At 42.8% G+C, this 17,469-nt stretch overlaps 1 protein-coding gene across 2 annotated transcripts; it reads right to left on the bottom strand.

Moving 5' to 3' along the window:
- Positions 1 to 1,204: 1,204 nt before the first annotated feature.
- On the bottom strand, positions 1,205 to 10,883 carry CEBPG (CCAAT enhancer binding protein gamma). Of its 2 annotated transcripts, XM_079908505.1 has the most exons (3): positions 10,238 to 10,679; positions 9,925 to 10,113; positions 1,205 to 4,710 (listed from the first exon to the last, which is right to left on the bottom strand). In XM_079908505.1, the coding sequence occupies exon 3, from the start codon at positions 4,619 to 4,621 to the stop codon at positions 4,172 to 4,174; it is 450 nt and encodes a 149-aa protein (XP_079764631.1). In that variant the 5' UTR covers positions 4,622 to 4,710; positions 9,925 to 10,113; positions 10,238 to 10,679; the 3' UTR covers positions 1,205 to 4,171. The 2 variants fall into 2 exon arrangements, with proteins under 2 accessions (XP_079764631.1, XP_079764630.1); XM_079908504.1 differs by lacking the exons at positions 9,925 to 10,113; positions 10,238 to 10,679 and adding an exon at positions 10,712 to 10,883.
- Positions 10,884 to 17,469: the final 6,586 nt, after the last annotated feature.

Here is a 17,469-nt window from a genome sequence, read left to right as displayed (position 1 = left end):
CGCGGAGACTGGGTCTCACACGGAGTGCACCGGAGAACCATGAAGGTTCTGGAGAGCGTGCAACGGTCCAGGAAGACAGAAGCCAGGCAAAAGAGGGTGATGGCTCTGCACAAGGTGGGGAAGGGGAGGTGAAGCAAATGTCACAGGATTCATTTAGGAGGCAGAACTGAACGGTGGTGATGTACAAAGGCACCTGGCTCCAACAGCTGCTTCAGAGGAAACAAGACTCGGGTAACTGGGCTGCAGAAAAGTGTGACGTGTGCCAGCCTCGCGCCCGGTTCTCTGGACACCCCTGCACAACCTTCAGGTCTACAGCTCTGGGAGGAGTGGGATGTTGCAGTCAAAGGATATTCAGGGTTGCTGCTCTCCTTTGAGTACGTGTAAAACGCATATGAACTCTTCAGATACTCACAGGCAGCCAAAGAGCAGTAGGTCTAAAGTGCTTTTACCGAAAAAGAGCCAGCACCCTCACAATCACGTCGATATAAAGTTCCCTGGGTTCTAAATTACAACTAATTCATAAAAATGAAATGGGACGTATTACCCACAGAAATAATTACCGTACTACAATTTTCACCAAGATGCAATAGATAGAAATCTATTTCCCAAGACACGAAAGTCACTGAAGGATCACAGAAGACAAGTATCTATGGCATTTTCCCTTGAAACACTCAAATCAGCTTCTCGGACTCTTATGTATGAATTCATTTCGACAGACACCCTATGGCATTGTGTAAACGAAGACGACGCACGACGCACATACTATAAACTGTACCGTTAGGGGAAAGGCTTTACTTTGACATTCCGTCAACCTCAAAGCCTCAGAACTTATTTCCTACCACTCTGTAGGTGGAGACCACACTCTGAGACGTCAGCTGTCTAAGCAGGATGCGAGTTATTGCTTCCTCTATTCTGGGATACATTTCTACACTAGACTAGGGGACAAAGAATATTACTGAAAGGCATTCTAAATTCAGAGCAAACTAGGTTCCTATCATTAAGGGAAGTCTAGACTTGGGACAACAGTGCCTCTGCCTGCCCCCATGCCCACCTCACCCCCGGCCCTGGGCTGGGAACAGAAAGGCAGCAGGGCATCTGCCTGCTCCTCAGAGCTGGTCAACATTTGCACTACATTCTTGGTATCTAACATAAAGAAACCCACAATGAAATACAGTCATTATTCCAAAGTTATTTTTATTTCAAATTCACTGAAAGAAATAAAATTATATTTAAAAAAATAGAGTAATCTCACAAACTGAGGAAAGCCAGGAACAAAAAGAACAAGTTAGGTACTTCTTCCTGAGAGGCAGCTCTAACAGCTATAGGACGGACTTTCTTCCTTCCTAGCTTTTGTCAAACAAAAAATTTTTTCCTATTTCTAAGGCATCAAAAACACTCTTGAGTGTTTCAACTGGGTTGTTCAGGTACAAAGCTTCAAGCCCTCTAAGGGGGATCAAGAAACATCAAAAGCTGCTACGATTTCCTTTGTTGTAACACCAAACATTAAATTGTACATACTTCTACTTATGTAAATTTGAGAATTTCACACTCGTGACCTGAATTTCAAAAATCTGGTCATATTTTATTAAAATCTTACTACTTCTTGGTAAGAATGTCCAAAGTAACTGAGCTCACATCCCAGTAACTAAAAGGGGCCAGACAGCAGGAAGAACTGTTGGATCGCACCACCTGCAGCCAAGACCTGTCAGAAAACACCCATCCCGGAAGACTCACATGCAGCTAGAAATTTATACTAAAGCCTAATTCCTAAATCACTAGACCTGCCAGCAAAGGCAGATCATATCCTAATGGTTCATATGTAACCTACAGGACAAAAGTTACAGAAGTCATATACAATTCCCAAACTTACCCATTCCCCATACTTGGTTTCCCTCCATTTTATACTGTTAAATCTATCAAACTAAAAACTTTCATTCCCAAACACTTCAGTGAGATAGTCAAGACAACGGTTAACATTTCTGTTCTATGCATGACTGCTGGTGCTAGTTTTGATTTGCATAGGTAAAAGGAAAGCCTGAATTTTTCCAAAAGGTACAATCTTATTTTCTTATTTGAAATAATTGAGTACATACCTGATGATTTCCCTAAAGCTTCTTTTCCAAGAGAGTTAAGTCAATTCACATAATTGGTAACAATAAATTCCATGGGGACAACCATTTCTGAAAGATATTGTTTAGTAAATAAGAGATTTAAAATGTCTGTAGCACCTCTTATAGGTGCTTAAAGATTCAAGTGACCTAACTGCATCTCCAATGAGGTGCTATTAAAGATTCAGTAGGATTCTGTGGGTATCTCCTAGTTAGTTGTTTCAAACATCTATCAACCTACAAGTAGATCCGTACTCCAACCACAGTAAACCAATGTTGGACCGTAACAGGAAGCCCTATCCTGTCTCCTGGATCTATAGGGAGTTAACCGTCCTGGGACAGTCACTCTCGTGGAACAATACAGGGCTCTTGTCACATGCAGAAGGGACTCTTGGCCTTTAATAATGGCTTTGCTGAGTTGCAGGGCACTGTGATGTCTTCTTCCGCCCAGAAGGGCACAGACAGCACTCTTCCACCAACCCAAGGGTGCAACTTGAGTTACATCCTGGTTACACTGTCCCAGGTCCTAGTAGGAAACAACAATGTGGCCCAAAATGACCATGTTCAAATAAGATACCTGGTAACTTTTTAATCTGATGTGACTCAGTCTCTTGTCACCAGCCTAGGTCACCCAAAAGCAAAAACCAAAAAAAGAGAAAAACACAAATTTGAGCTAGAATTGTTCTTTAAAAAAAAAAAAAAAAAGTCAACAAGGACAATCAAAACTACCAACGCTTATATAAGCCAGACCCTAGAGATTTCCATCTTCAGTGACTGCCACTTTTTAGTCTTAACAAAAATGTCAATATCCTGAGTTTTATCAGTATTTTCTTGCTAAAATAATTTATGGGACATAAATGCATACAAATGAATAAAAAGTGGTACAAAAGTCTGGAAGAACAGCCCACTAGCTAGAAAATGTCGCAAAAACAATATAAAACGATGTGTTTAAGTGAAATAAATTAAAGGTTAAACCTTACACTTTCAAGTTTTCTTAGACTATTATTTTGGGAAATGGCATGGAGTTGATGATGTATTTTTCTAATAATCAGTTGTTTAAGATCAAATACCAAGTGATGGTTCACAAGAAATTTTTGCTTTTAAAAACCACAGCCCCACTGCAGTGTATCTGAACACAGGAGAAACTACCTGCTGAAATTAATATTCAAAATCCTAATGGGTAACTTGTGTGGCCATAAACTGTTAAGACGTTTTGTTTACTAACTTGGCTGTCCAAATGGTATGTTAAAAAAAAAAATGCTTACTTTACTAGCATCTGCAGAAACTAAAATTTTGGTACATAAGTTTCTCTAAACCACTGAGTTGTTTTTTTAATTTTAACAAAATAATGCCAATGCAATAACCCAAAGGTATCCCAAATGCTTTGCTTTTACTTTTAAAAAACTATTTGCTTCCTAAATGCTATTTATGTTTTTAAGCCAGCTGGCTGCATACTGCCTTTAAAATGCAATGGAGTTTCTTTACTTAACCTGACATCACTATTCAAAAACTTGTACTTGCCGGGGAAAATGGTACTAATTATGCTAAAACAAGGTTTATGCTATACATAAAATCACTCCAAATTATAAAGTGATTGGTTTCTATAGCTCTAAGCATTTTTAATACATAATTTAGGAAAAAAGTCACACATAGATAAAGAGAGATGGCATTCAACTTTCTTTCATCCAATTAACCGTATCTATGAAAACCAAGACCCTTCTGCATGACTTGCCAGTTCCCCATTCCTTTTGTCAACCTAGAAAAGAAACATTTCTTGGGAAGTCAGGATTTATTAAGAACATCAAGCTCCAGGGCATTTTTTTTTTTTTACCATATACCTTTAAAACTGTTTTTTATCCCCACAAAAATCCTTATCATTTAAAACCAGATATTCAAATTATATGGCTAACATTTTTAGCTAATCAACTCTTCAGTGCTGATTCTAGAAAACAACCTTCAATGGATCTTTGAATAATGGAGATTCAGCCGCTGATACGAGTAGTGTAGGTAGTCACACCTTTAACGTTCAAGCCACAAGTTGTGACGTTTGAAAGGGGTGAGGTCTACTGTCCTGCATTATCAGAATCTGTCGTATTTTCAGTGCTACTGGGTTGCACATTATCTGCGAGGTTGTGTGCATGCTCAAGAAATAAATCTTTCAGTACACTTAATTCCTTAGTCAGCAATTTAATTTTTGCTTCCAACCGTTCATTCTCTTCCTTGAGCTGATTCACTCTCTGCAGCGTATCCTGCGCTTTCTGCTTGCTTTTCAACCGGCTCTTTTTCACCGCCATGTTGTTCCTCTCTCTGCGCTGGCGATACTCGTCACTGCTGCGATCCACGGGCAAACTCTTTTTGCTCTGCTTGCTCGGAGGCACAGCTTTGCCTCCGCCCCCAGGGCCGGCGGGCACCAGCTGAGGAACCTGCTGTAAGCCGCTGGCATGAGCCTGAGTATGGATGACACTTATTCCATTCACGCCCGGGGTAGTGTTCTGCTGTGATACCTTGCTCATTTGGGCACGCTCCTTTGTCAACACAGAACAAGTAGAAATGAAGACAAGGTGATCAATGGTTTGATCTGCCAAGAAATCTTCACATGTACCTAGTTAAAAAATAAACTGCATTAAAATATTTGAAATGACAAGATAAAATAACATTAAACTTGCATGTACCTACTAGCAGGCCAATATTAATTGATTATGCTGAGAAAAGTCTATGACAACTGCCAACTGCTCCAATGTTTCAGAAGTCTAAGTCACGTAATTTAGAGAGGTAAGTTAATACAGACGCACCATCCGGCCAAATTCAACCCACCTGAACCCCTGAGGGTACTGCCCATCTGTGCTTGTTATCAAAAATGGGAGGAAAAACAAAAGAATACCACTAATTAGGTAGCACATATGAACCAACAGCACTTGGCAATCTGCAAGAGAGAAATGTGCTATGTTTGGTTTAAACACAATGAGTTCAATTATGATAGGAGAGACCCTGCAATAAAAGAGGGAAAAAGTTTCAACTGTTGGCTCAAGTCAAAGTAGAAGGCTGGAGCAGAGCGCCCAGCCCAGTCTCCAGTGCTCATCAGGAAGCACTGCACTACGATCTCCGCATGGTCCTTACTCTAATATGCAGAGACTGAGTCATCAAGGACTTGACTTCTCTCCCAGAGCGTAAGAATCTTTACAGGATATTTTGAAAAGGTGTTTTTTGCTTGTTTTTATTTTTTTCAATGACTTCAAATGAGAGTAGTTTACAGAGATTTTTTTAAGTTAGTTTCTTGGATCACAGATTTAGGAGCTCTGAGATACCCAATTTGCTTCCCCATCCCATCATGCTTCTCACAGTGTTTTTTAAATTCTCGACATAATTAGTAAACACATCTAAACACAGTCAGCCTAAAACCACAAGGAAAGAAACAAAAGCCCTGATGATGCATCCAAGGAGGTGCAAGCACTGGGACTCAGGCTGGACCAAGAGCCAGAGCAGCTGCAGCGCCTGCACCCACTTGACACTGCTCAAGGAGCACAGAGGAAACGCCAATTCTGAAATATTGCGGCAGTGCTGCCCGTAGAAATGAAGTCACAGTTTCAGAACTAGTCATATTTGGATTACTATGAATTCAACCAGTTCGCTACAACTGCCTCAAGATGTGTCAAAAGCAGACCTATCCTATCATCGTGAGGCCACTTCAAGGCAAACTAAGCTGAGTGAAGCGTGCCCACCAAGAAGTCACAGCACTCTTGGAAACTGAGAAAGCAGTGTTAGGAACCATAAAACTATCCCGTTCTCTTCTCACAAAACTGCTAAAACTGCATCAGTGGAAAAAAAACCTGCAGCCAGAATTATGAACTGCCTCAAATGAGTACACCTTACAGTTCTTAAGCAAAGCTCAATGAGTAAACACCAGTAGCTTCACCCAAACCTTTAGCTAGGCATTTCTGTATAAACACCATTTACTGGTCTGCTTTTTAAAAATCTTCGCTTTTAAAAAGGCCATATGTCATTACTTTCCATTGTTTTTTCAAGCCACACAGGCAGCCCTGAGCTAGCCGGTCATCTGTTCTCACTTCAGTGCTAAGGAAACACCAAAAGCTTCCTTCCAAAACCATGATGGATATCTACTCCAAGTCTACCTTCAGTAATGGATATTTCACATTTCCCTTGATAATTTATCATGTTGCCTATTTTTTCTTCCAGTTAAAAAGTGGCAGTTCAGTATAATTTGAGCTACACTTACCACTAATAGTGTTAAAGGTCGTCTATACCATTGCTTATCTATTTGGTATGAAGTGAAAAGTGTTTACTCAATTTTTATGAACTTGTTTACCATGTCTCCTGGGAATATCTCAACAATCATGATTATGTTCATCTTATTTATCTTTTTTATGTTTTATATGTCAATTAGGTTTTTAGTCTTTAAAGCTACTCTCTAATAAACTCAGAGGTAACAATGATCCAAAGAAGTACAAACCAGGAACCAAGTCAGTTCTTGCCTTGGCTCTGACTTGCCCTGTTTCACTTTGGACATATCCCTTCCCTCTGTGAGCCTCGATTTCCCCATCTGCAAATGAGGGACGTAAAATGGTAAAATGCCTTCTGACTTTGACAATATACCACGAACTTCAGTCACCAAAAACTCTTATTATAGCCTCCAAATTTAGTGATGTTCATGCTCATTTTTGTTCTCAGATACCGGAGGGCTTCCCTGGTGGCGCAGTGGTTGAGAGTCCACCTGCCGATGCAGGGGACACGGGTTCATGCCCCGGTCCGGGAAGATCCCACATGCCGCGGAGCGGCTGGGCCCGTGAGCCATGGCCGCTGCGCCTGCACGTCCGGAGCCTGTGCTCTGCAACGGGAGAGGCCACAGCAGTGAGAGGCCCGCGTACCGCAAATAAAAAGAAAAAAAAAAAAAAAAGATACCGGAACAGGGAAGGGCTCTTTTACCTCCGTCTGACTCAAGGTAGTAGGCTGAACACAGTAGGCAAGGTTTTGAAAATGAGTCCTTCGGCTTGTAAAACAAAGAGTAATCATCAAACTGGTAAAAATGTAAGAAAAGGAAACTTGGAGATAATAAAAAGAACTCCAATTGTTTTTTGTTTAAGTTCTCCAACCGAAGACAAGCCAATAAAGTAGCTCTTAAAGTGAAGAGCTATCCACTAAGGAAAGGGGGTCAGAGCTAAGTGGTCTAAGACTTAACGCCAAACATATTATCAATTTTGTTTTTTACACTGAGCAAAACAGCTGCCTCTATAAGTTACATATTTTAGTTTACACAGTTATCTGTGCTTTTGTTTCTTCCACTAACATTTACTGAGCACCTACAATGCACAAAAAGAAAATAAGTTTATTTCAAACCTGGATATTCAACCCTAAATGAAAGTCTGGCTCCTATGTGGACAAATACTATTCCAAAGTTCAGTCTACAGGAAGCAGAGTGGCACCTCGTTTCCTTGCTGTGAATCATTCAAGCAGGAAGCAGGATAAAAACTGAAAAGCAGTGGTTCTCAAAGTGTGGTCCCTGAACCGGCAGCAACAGCAGCAGCATCACCTTGTTAGAAATGCAAATTCTCGGGCTGCCCCAGACCTAGGAATCAGGAGCTCTAGGAATAGGGCTGGGCGATCTTGTTTTAACAGGACCTCCAAGTGATTCTGATGACACTGAAGTTTGACAGCCACTGCTACAAATCAACCATGGACCTTAAGAAAGGTGGACTGAGTGGGTAACATTTTTTAAATTCAAATTCCTTAATTCAAGTAATGTTCATTCAAATCAATGACACAGTGACAACTCAAAACGTTAAAATGAGTAAAACAATATCAAAATTTTCTCAAGTTTCACTTGGGAAAATAAACCTCTCAAGGATTTTCCTAACCCTCTTGTCATTTTCTTCACATGTGTACAACCAGATATTCCTCCCCTGCCGCCCCAAATAAATTTTTAACTCCAATTTCCTCAACGAAGGTCTACACTCCAAAATATTCAGATGTTTGTCCCTTATTCCAAATTTGTTCAAATCACTGGTATCTGACAATTCTACCCACCCCCACCCCCCCAAAACACCTCACCTCTACTATCCGTCTCCATCCCAATGCCACAGAATTACCTCAGGCTGACATCATCTCTCAGGGGCACAGCCTCCTGTGTCTGCACGTTATCTTTTCTTTGTGCTTCTGCTGAATTTGTTCCCCCAGTTTCTTGGTCAATGCCAGCTCGATAGTGTGCCTCCCTGTAGACTAAACTAGAGACAGAACTCTGTCTTTATCACCATATGCCCAGCATCTAGCGGTGGTGCTCAAGAAATGTTTGTTGAATACAGCCTCAAAAGCCTAAGACAAAACACTTATTTTTACAAATGTCTTACATAAAAATGAGATTCTCTAGCATTAAAATCTCTTATAACAACCATAATTAAATCAAGACTGTTACTAAGATATTATGGTCTCACCACCTAAAGTTCCTCGTCTTTCTTAATGGTATACAGGAAAATTAAAACATTTGCTACTTCTAGCCCCCAGCCTATACAGTGAACATCATTCTTGTCTGGTCTTTGCTTCATATCAGTAGAGAACCTTTATTTTCCATTTTGCCCAGTTATACTTCCCATAACCTCAAGTTCTTAGACATATGTTGCCAGGGTCTGACAACTCTGTACTACAAGTGAAGTGAAGGTAAGCAAAGTTAACAAACACCCAAATGAGCAGGATTTCTATTTATTTGCCACTGCTGGTTTCACGACCCAAAGCAGGGGTCCATGAAGGAGGGTACATCCCTTCAGGGAGTACATAAGTGGTCCACTGGAGTATGAGAAAAAAATGTATGCTCTTTTGTCTTTTTTTAATGTCATCTTTTTACTCTACTTTTAGTGCCATTAACAACACACACAAACTAATACACACACATTGTTTATAAATATACATCTATTAAGGAGTCATGCTCAATTCTTTTTTCTTTTCTTTTTTTTTTCTTTTTTAACTGATAGGTCTGGAAAGTCAAAAAGACAGGAGACCAATGTACCTACCAGTATAAGAGCCCATGGAAGCACCCCCTCCTAAGAATACACAATAAACCTGGAATTGCGGCTACCTGCGTTTACCATTTCTGTGATCACGTGAGGCAATCTTAGGCCATAAGACCAAACTCAGCCCCATGAGGTCCTATTGATCTTTACCTAGGACTCACCAGGTGCTGTTTAAATCCCAAGGGATGAAACCACCTGTCCAAGATCAGACAACCTTGCTGACAGTCATGATGTGACCTTGAGAATTTAGAGGATATTCTGGGGGAAAAAATACTAAGTTTTGCTTCCACCTATGCTTTTCAGGGAGGTATTAAAATGACTGAATCCACCAAGTGTGCCCACCAGAAGCAGGACTCGAACTGAAAAATTCTTCAGCTCACTAGCATCCTGTAATTATTTAGCCTTGTTTACACTAAGTTTTTCCAAAACAGTGCTTCAGTTTTAATAGCTTATCCCAAATACTACTCAAGTAGTAACAGCTGACCAGATTTTAACTTTTAACTGTCAAGGGCTTTTAGATGCAGAATTTCTTAGTAAAGCAAACCTTTATACTATTTTATTTCAAAAGTTTCTTTGAGCGTCCCACATCCTATCTGAATTAAAGAACAATCTCTTCCAATAAGAATTCAACTGAGTGAGTGTACACTGGGAGAGAGAACTACCAATTTTTGTGTAACCCACCAAGGTTAAAACCATTCTGAAACGGACACATTTTAAGATGCCAGATGACAGCACAAACTTCAGACCAGAGGAAAGCCCAGCAATTAAACCTTCTGAAGAATAAAAACACACGAGCTTACTTGGAAGAACAGATTCTCCTTCCCCTCAAACATGCATTTCCATCCTCTCCATCTAGACACCTCTGCTGGCAATTTTCCTTACTGTGTTCCCTCCAAGCATACTAACGAAGCACTTCTTTTTTTTGCCCTTTTCTGTTCTAGTCAACTCGTGGTTGCTGCACGTTCATCCAACCCGTGTTCAACAGTCACCTGAAGGATATTCAAAGTACAGCTCCATAAGGAAGCACAATATTATTTGTGTAAAGTCACATATTTAAAACTCTACCGCCTTCCCTGACTACTCGACTAACTTCTAAAAAGGATTCTCGATTACCCGACACCGAGCAGTTTTGCAGGCGCAGGAAATATCCCAGGTGGCACTAAAGATACCGTCCACCTTCTGCTATTCTGGGAACACCCTTTATCCCCAGAGGCCAATACGAGCCTGGCTGGTCACACTGCACGTTGCACAAACAGAGGGCCGGGTTCTGGAGGGGGCACAGCCCGGCTCGCATCCCGTCCCGGGCCGGCAGCAAGGGCGCTGGGGGAGCGCGGGGGTCTGCGGGTGGCGCCGCGGCGCTGGGCCGGAGCCAAGGATGAGATCAGCGGCCCCGCCGGGTGTTGCCGGCAGGTTGCATCACACGCCGCGCGGGGCCGCCGCCCGCGCCGCGGGCCGCGCGGGGCCTTCCCGGCAAGCCGGCCGCCCAGGGCCGGGCCGGGTCTCCTCGGGCCGGGGCCGCGCCCACGCGAGCGGCCGGCGGCGCCGCGGCCTCCTCCTCCTCCGTCAGCCCGCCCGCAGCCTCCTTACCTGCGCCTCCAACCCGCCCGCCCCCAAGAGGCCTCCACTCCCAGCGGCCCCGCACGGCGCGGCCCGACCCAGGCCTCGCGGCCCGCGAGTCAGAGCGACGGTTACGAAACCGGCAGCCTCCGCCCGTTCCGCTGCCGCCGCCAGCGCCACCGGGTTCCCCTCCTCGCCGCGGCCGCGCGCCCGGCCGCGACCGCCGCCGCCATAACCAATGGGAGCGCCGGCTTGCGGGGGACGCGCCCTCCCTCCGCGACGGACAGCGCCGCCAGCCAATCGCAGGCGGTCTGGCCGCGGGAGGCGGGCACGTGGCGGAGGCGTAGCCCACTGAGCGGTGGGGCGGGCGAGGCGGGAGCGACGGACTGGGGTTCCCCGGCCTATTGCGCGGGGCGGCACCCCAGCGGTAGGCGACCCGCTGCGAGAAAGGTTCTGTGAAAGTTGGAGGCATTGGAGAACCGTAGCCTCATGAAGGCAACACCTGTCTTTGGAAAACACAATTTGCTGAGGTGATGTTTTGAACCATCGATTTCTGTTTTGGTTTCACCAAGACCTCGGGGAGCCCCGCCTCAGAGTCGCTGCCGGGGACATTTTCCCGGAACGGCCCACCAGACTCCCCTCCCGGGACGCGGGGCGCCCGACGGTCGCTTCACTGCCGACGGCCCGCGCCCCTCGGAGGGAGCCTGGAGAGAAGTCCTGGACCTCACGGCTCTTGAAGGCAGCTGCAAACTTGTTGAAAGACGAAGGGTGCAAAATTTTCCCAGCGTAGGATTAGTGTTGATGTCACTGGTGCTGACTGTGGTTACGGAGAAATGAATTTACACGATCAATTCCCTTGTGCTATCCTCCAGGTGAACAGATTGAGAGACGTGAACTCAAAAAAAAATGGATGGCAAACCAGCCTTATTTATCTAAGACGATTCACAGGAGGATCTGAAAGCGTATTACAACTGGGAAGCAGCGCGCTGGGTGGAGGCAGACAGGTTTGATTGCTTCCTTTTTAGCAATTCTTATCGTCTAAAAACTGGAGTCTTTGAAAAAGGAAAGGTTTCTTCATCACCCAGGCCATGGCATCACCTCTCCGCATAAGACGGTTTCGAGGAATCAGTAAAGAGGTGATAAAACATTTGCGAAAAAAATAAAGATATAAAAATTAAGAGGGCTGCAACTAAACGTGAACACTGAATACCACAGAAGCAGACTTGGTAGAATGACACAATATCATCAAAACCAGTACGTTTCTTTCACTTTGGCCCTTAGTGTTCTGAGTTGAAATTTCTTTGATCAAGATTTTAGCACTATTAAAACTGGATTCGATTTTGTTGCTCACAAAATTATAATTTTACACTCACCATGTCCTAATCACTTTAAAAATTGTATAGAAAAAAAAAAAACACAACCATATAGAGATGTTCATTTATCCCCTGGTTTGCTAACCACTCTGCCAAGCTGCTCTGTGTCTGTCTGGGCAGGCCTTCTTCCCCACTCAGCGGATTAGTCAATGCCAAGGAGACTAGAGTATTTATTTCCTCTTCAGCTGGTAGCTGGTAATTCTGTCTTCTCAGTTTACAAATATTTGTTTGGTGCCAACTATATGCTAAGCTGTGGGGAATCAGCAACAAACAAGACAAGCAGTCCCTGTCCACATGGAGCTTACACTTAGAGGCAGGGAGACAGACATTCAGTAACCGCACAATTTTCTAATTACCATTTTCACAGCTATTACAAGAAGGAAGTACAAGATGCTGCGAGAGATTATAAGAAGGGGATCAAACCTGGCCTGTGGGTTATGGAAACACTGTAAGATGAGCAGGATTTGCCTAGGTGGCACAGATGAAGTGCATGTGCCTTCAAGTTAGAGGGACTGTCTTATCTAAAGGTCTTGAGATGGGAGAAACACCTTTCTTTGGCAAGCACAGTGCCCCGGAGGAGACTGATGAGATGGACAGGGACTTGTGGCCTGAGAAGAGTCCTGATTCTTACCCTAAGAGAGATGGGAATCCTCTGAAAGACTTGCTCTCACCATAAGGAAATGAAGAGAGCCTGGTGGAGCTGTCTCTAGTTTGAGGAGATCCACCATGTTGTGTCTTGCAAGTCACAGGGACGCAAGTCACCATAATCAAAGAAAAATTTCCTGCATGGATCTCTGCCTCACTGATACCTGATACGTAGTCTGCAAATCCAAAGAATTTGTAAAGAAGTAGTACATTAAAATCCCCTCCAAAGGACTTGAGAAGTAGGAGCTCCTGCTAATTGAATAGGCTAGTTACCCGAGAGCTACTACAGTTAACTACTTAGTTACCTAACAGGTATGGACTCTAGGGTCAGGCTGTTCTGTTCACAGCTTCACCTCTTACTGGTGTGTGACCTCAGGCAAATTACTTAACCTCTCTGTCTTCTGCAGATGGGGAGAACAGTGTCTATCCAATAGAACTGTTGTGAAGATTAAGGAGTTGATAAAAGGGCTCTAGAACACTGCCCTACTGATACATGGTAGGAGCTCAAAAGTATTAGCTGTTATTACCATGATGCTCATACATGAATTATAAACAAATTATATCCATAGAATTGTAATAGACTAAAATACACTTCAAAACAAAGTCGTGCTGTGCTTAATATTGCTTTGATGATTCAGGCACTGAAATCTTCACAATATTGAAGGTGATGTTGACTCGTTAGGGTATCTCAAAAGTCATTTTTAGAATAATCCCCTTAGTTACCACATCTTATCATTTCACTTCTTTCCGCAGAGTGGAGAAAAAGTTTAGTAATTTGAAATCTCTTACTGTTTGAAAGCCAGATCAATAGACGTTTACTATGCATACTTAAGTATTTATCTTAAATGTGTCTTAAGTACTTAGGATAATACTTAAGTATCATAAATGTGTATTTGGAACATTTCTGAGAAATTAATATACCAAATTTACCACCTTTGACAGATCTGGACTATAGCTATATAGCATTTTGAGAATTGAGATAATATCTGTCACAGGTTTGAGTCTCAGTAGATATGTTTTCTGGTATGTTAGCAATCACAGGACAGTGATTGGCCATCATTCTGCATTGGTTAGGGCTGTTTTGATAGGAAGTAACTGAAAACCATCCCCGAGTAGGCTTAGCATAAAGAAGGATTTGGTCAAAGATTTTAGGGCATTATTCTTTCTTCACACGGCCACTAACAGCCTCCGTGTTCACAGCTTTGGTCACTAGAGAAAGGCCCACTCACCTTTTAAGTTCCTGTTACAAAAGTCCTAGGCAAGGACTCTGGGGTTGGTCCAGCTGGATCAAGTGCTCTTCCCTGGAATGATCACATGGCCAGGACCAGGTCACGATGTACTAACATGGCAGCTGTGGATGGAATGGCAGAGGCACTTTCCAGAGGAAAAGGGAGTGCTGAGCAGACGAATCCATCAATATCCACTTCAAACACCAGCTCACACCGTGGTCACTCTGACAGAGCCTTAATCACTCTGGTTATCTGATCTGTCCTTTCCTGTATCATATGATTCTCCATCCTTGAGGGCAAAATTTAAACCTCCAATTTTACCTTTGGAAGCACTATTTAGAATCATAACAGCTAAGATGCTAAACAGTTGTCTTAGGACATCCCCAAATTTCATAAGCAGGTCCTGTGCGTGAAAGAGAAAAATCTGACATAGTTTAAACTTGAACGGGTGGCAAATAGGGTGAATGTCCATTATAAGGCACTTTTCCACGTGTCGGATTTCATTATTTTGTGAGTTAAGACATGTCACCTGTACATTTAAGGGTAGTACATGTCATCTGTGCACACAAGGATCGGTGTGTACTGTGGTGTGTACCTTGTGAGCACATGAAGTTAGGCACAGACTGCACACATGAGAGCTGCATGCATCTGTGCTCATAAGAGTGGCGTGACATCTGTACATATCAGGAGAGGTAATCTGTATCATGTTGTGGGCCTAGGAGGGTCTTATTCTTATATCGTCACCCCACTGAATAAGCAATAATTACCTGTTACATATTGATTGTAATGCAAGTTATTCCAGTGCCTATGAAGCACAAAATTGAAGATAAACAGAGGGTTTTTTGGTTTGTCTATTTGTGACATATGTGATACCAGTCTCCATCATAGTGGTGTGATGGGTTTTGGAGACAAAACAAGGTGATGCTGGCTAGCATTTACCTAGCTAAACCTCTGTTCCCCATCTGTAGAGAGGGTTAACAGTAAATTCCTCATAGAATTGTTATGAGGATCAAGTAAACTGACATGAAAAGAAGCTGACATAGTGCCTGGCACATAGCAGGTACAAAATAATCTGTCCATCCAAAAAGAATTTGCTACCTAGGACTCTGTTCTTGGTTTCTAATAACGTTCTCCAGTAATAGCACCTGGGCTCCTTGGAGAAATGGCTGATTCTAGGGTTGATGCAGGAAATACACAAGATGAACCTGGAGCATCTTGCAATGCCAGAAAGTAACGAACACTCAAAAAGTAAGACAATGAGGGTATGTGTCTTAGCTCAGGCTGCCATAACAAAGCATCATAGACTGGGTGGCTTAAACAGAGATTTCTTTCTCACGGTTCTGGAGGCTGGCAAGTCCAAGATCAAAGTGCCAACAAGGTAGATTTTATTCCAAGGCCTCTTCTCTTGGTATGTAGGCGGCCACCATCTCACTGTGTGCTCACGTGATCTTTGTGTGAGTGCTGGGAGAGAGAGAGACATGCTCTCCAGTGTCTCTTCTTATAAAGGCACTAATCCCATTATAAGAGGGTCCTCATGAGCTCATCTAACCCTAATTACTGCCCAAATGCCCATCTCTAAATACCAACATATTTGGGATTAGGGGGTCAACATATGAATGTGGCAGGGGAAGGGTAAGACACAAACATTCAGTCCAAAATAGCATGTCAAAGGGGAACAGGAAGCAAATGGAAGAGCCCCTAATGCCCAAAGAGTCCTAATACCAATTTGAGTGGAAAACAACTAATGTAGTATTGAATTATAACCCAGAGTATAAAAGAAATACCCAAGAGTCCATGTTGAGGTAAATAAATAAATGTTGGAGAAGAGATGAGTCTCCCGTGCAGAAGAATTCCAAATAATTTATGTAGATGCTCTGCCCTCAGATGGGGGAGAATCATTCTTCACTCCTTATGTACGGGCTGCACATAGTGACTTCCTTCTGAAGAGCAGAGCATGAAAGGGAAAAATAAAGAGAAACTTCATAGTGGAGAAACCTGACAAACACTACCTCAGCCAGGTGAGCAAGGTCACCATCAATTAGACATAAGCCATGTTGGTATAATGAGATGAAAAGGGCACTTGACCTCCCAAGAACTCACGGTAGTCTAACTATGAGAAAAACTCCACACAAATTCCAATAGAAGGGCATTCTACAAAGTGTTATCTGACCAGCACACCTCAAAACTGGCAAGGTCATCGAAAACAAGGAAAGTCAGAGGAAGTCTGGAGAATCCTAAGGGGACGTGACAACCAAATGTAATGTGGTATCCTGGGTGGGATCCTAGAACAGAAAAAGGACATTGGGTAAAAACTAAGGAAATACAAATAAAGTAGGGACTTTATTGGATATTGTATCAAATTTATCAGTCCCCCTTCTAGAGTCCCCTCAGCCTTGGCCAGCACGTCTCCTAGTCTAAGAAACTTACCTGTTGGGGTAACCTTCACCTTCATTTCCATGACCTTTTAAGACTTTGGCCGCTGCTCTTGTCCATTTACCATCAAGACTGGCAGGGGATCAGTCACGCAAAGGAAACACTGGACAAATAAATCAGAAACTAATGATATTGGTTACCTATGAGGGGTGGATGGGACTGAGATAGAAAGAATGGAGAGTAGGAAGCGGGTAGGAGGGATGAGGGAGCGAGTGATACCTCTGTGAATATAACTTTTTGTATATCTCTGACTCTGAGAACTGTGGTGAGGTTTCACAAACCCCAGAAACAAATAGTTAACACTAACCAGGATGTGGGAGGAACCCAAAATGAAATGTTGTACAAACAGTAACCAATAACCTAACTGTACTACAAATGAACAGCACAACCACACTGTGGCGAAGGGACTTCCTTGGTTGTCTAGTGGTTAAGACTCCATGCTCCCAATGCAGGGGGCCCGGGTTTGATCCCTGGTCAGGGAACTAGATCCCACGTGCATACTTCAACTGAGATCCCACATGCCACAACTAAAGATCCCACACGCAGCAACGAAGATCCCGTGTGCGGCAACAAAGACCGGCGCAGCCAAATAAATAAATTAATATTAAGAAAGAAAGAAAGAAAGGACCTAACCTGAGTAGCTTCAGAACACAGTATTTTGATTGGATAGGCAAAATACAAAAAGAACTGTACACCGATGATATGCACTAGTTACTAAGTTTTTCAAAGGGGTATTGGTTAGAAATTCCGAAACTATTTTATGTATATGTTAGGACTGATCAATTAAGTAAATACATTTGGATAATGAGAACAGGTTTCTCACTTTGGAGAAAGGAGTTACAAATAAAAAAAGAGCAAGACTAGAATGAACCCTGTGGTGTTGGAATCAGAGGCTATCAGAATGAATTCATGATTTGTAGTCTATTCATAGATTGATAGATATATAAATAAATACAGATGTGTGTGTAGGTGTGTGTGTGTGAGGATATATATGTTCTCTCTATGTGTTCTCTGGATTTTGTTCTCTAAAAGCAATGACACCCCAGTAGCAATGATCCTACCTAGAGACCAAATCATGGTTTCTAAATATCTTTCTTTAATGAGAAGA

This window comes from Stenella coeruleoalba, assembly GCF_951394435.1.
Source record: "Stenella coeruleoalba genome assembly, chromosome: 20".
Taxonomy (NCBI): Eukaryota; Metazoa; Chordata; class Mammalia; order Artiodactyla; family Delphinidae; genus Stenella; species Stenella coeruleoalba.
The sequence above is the reverse complement of the archived record's forward strand: the minus strand, read 5'-3'. Positions and strand labels throughout refer to the sequence as shown.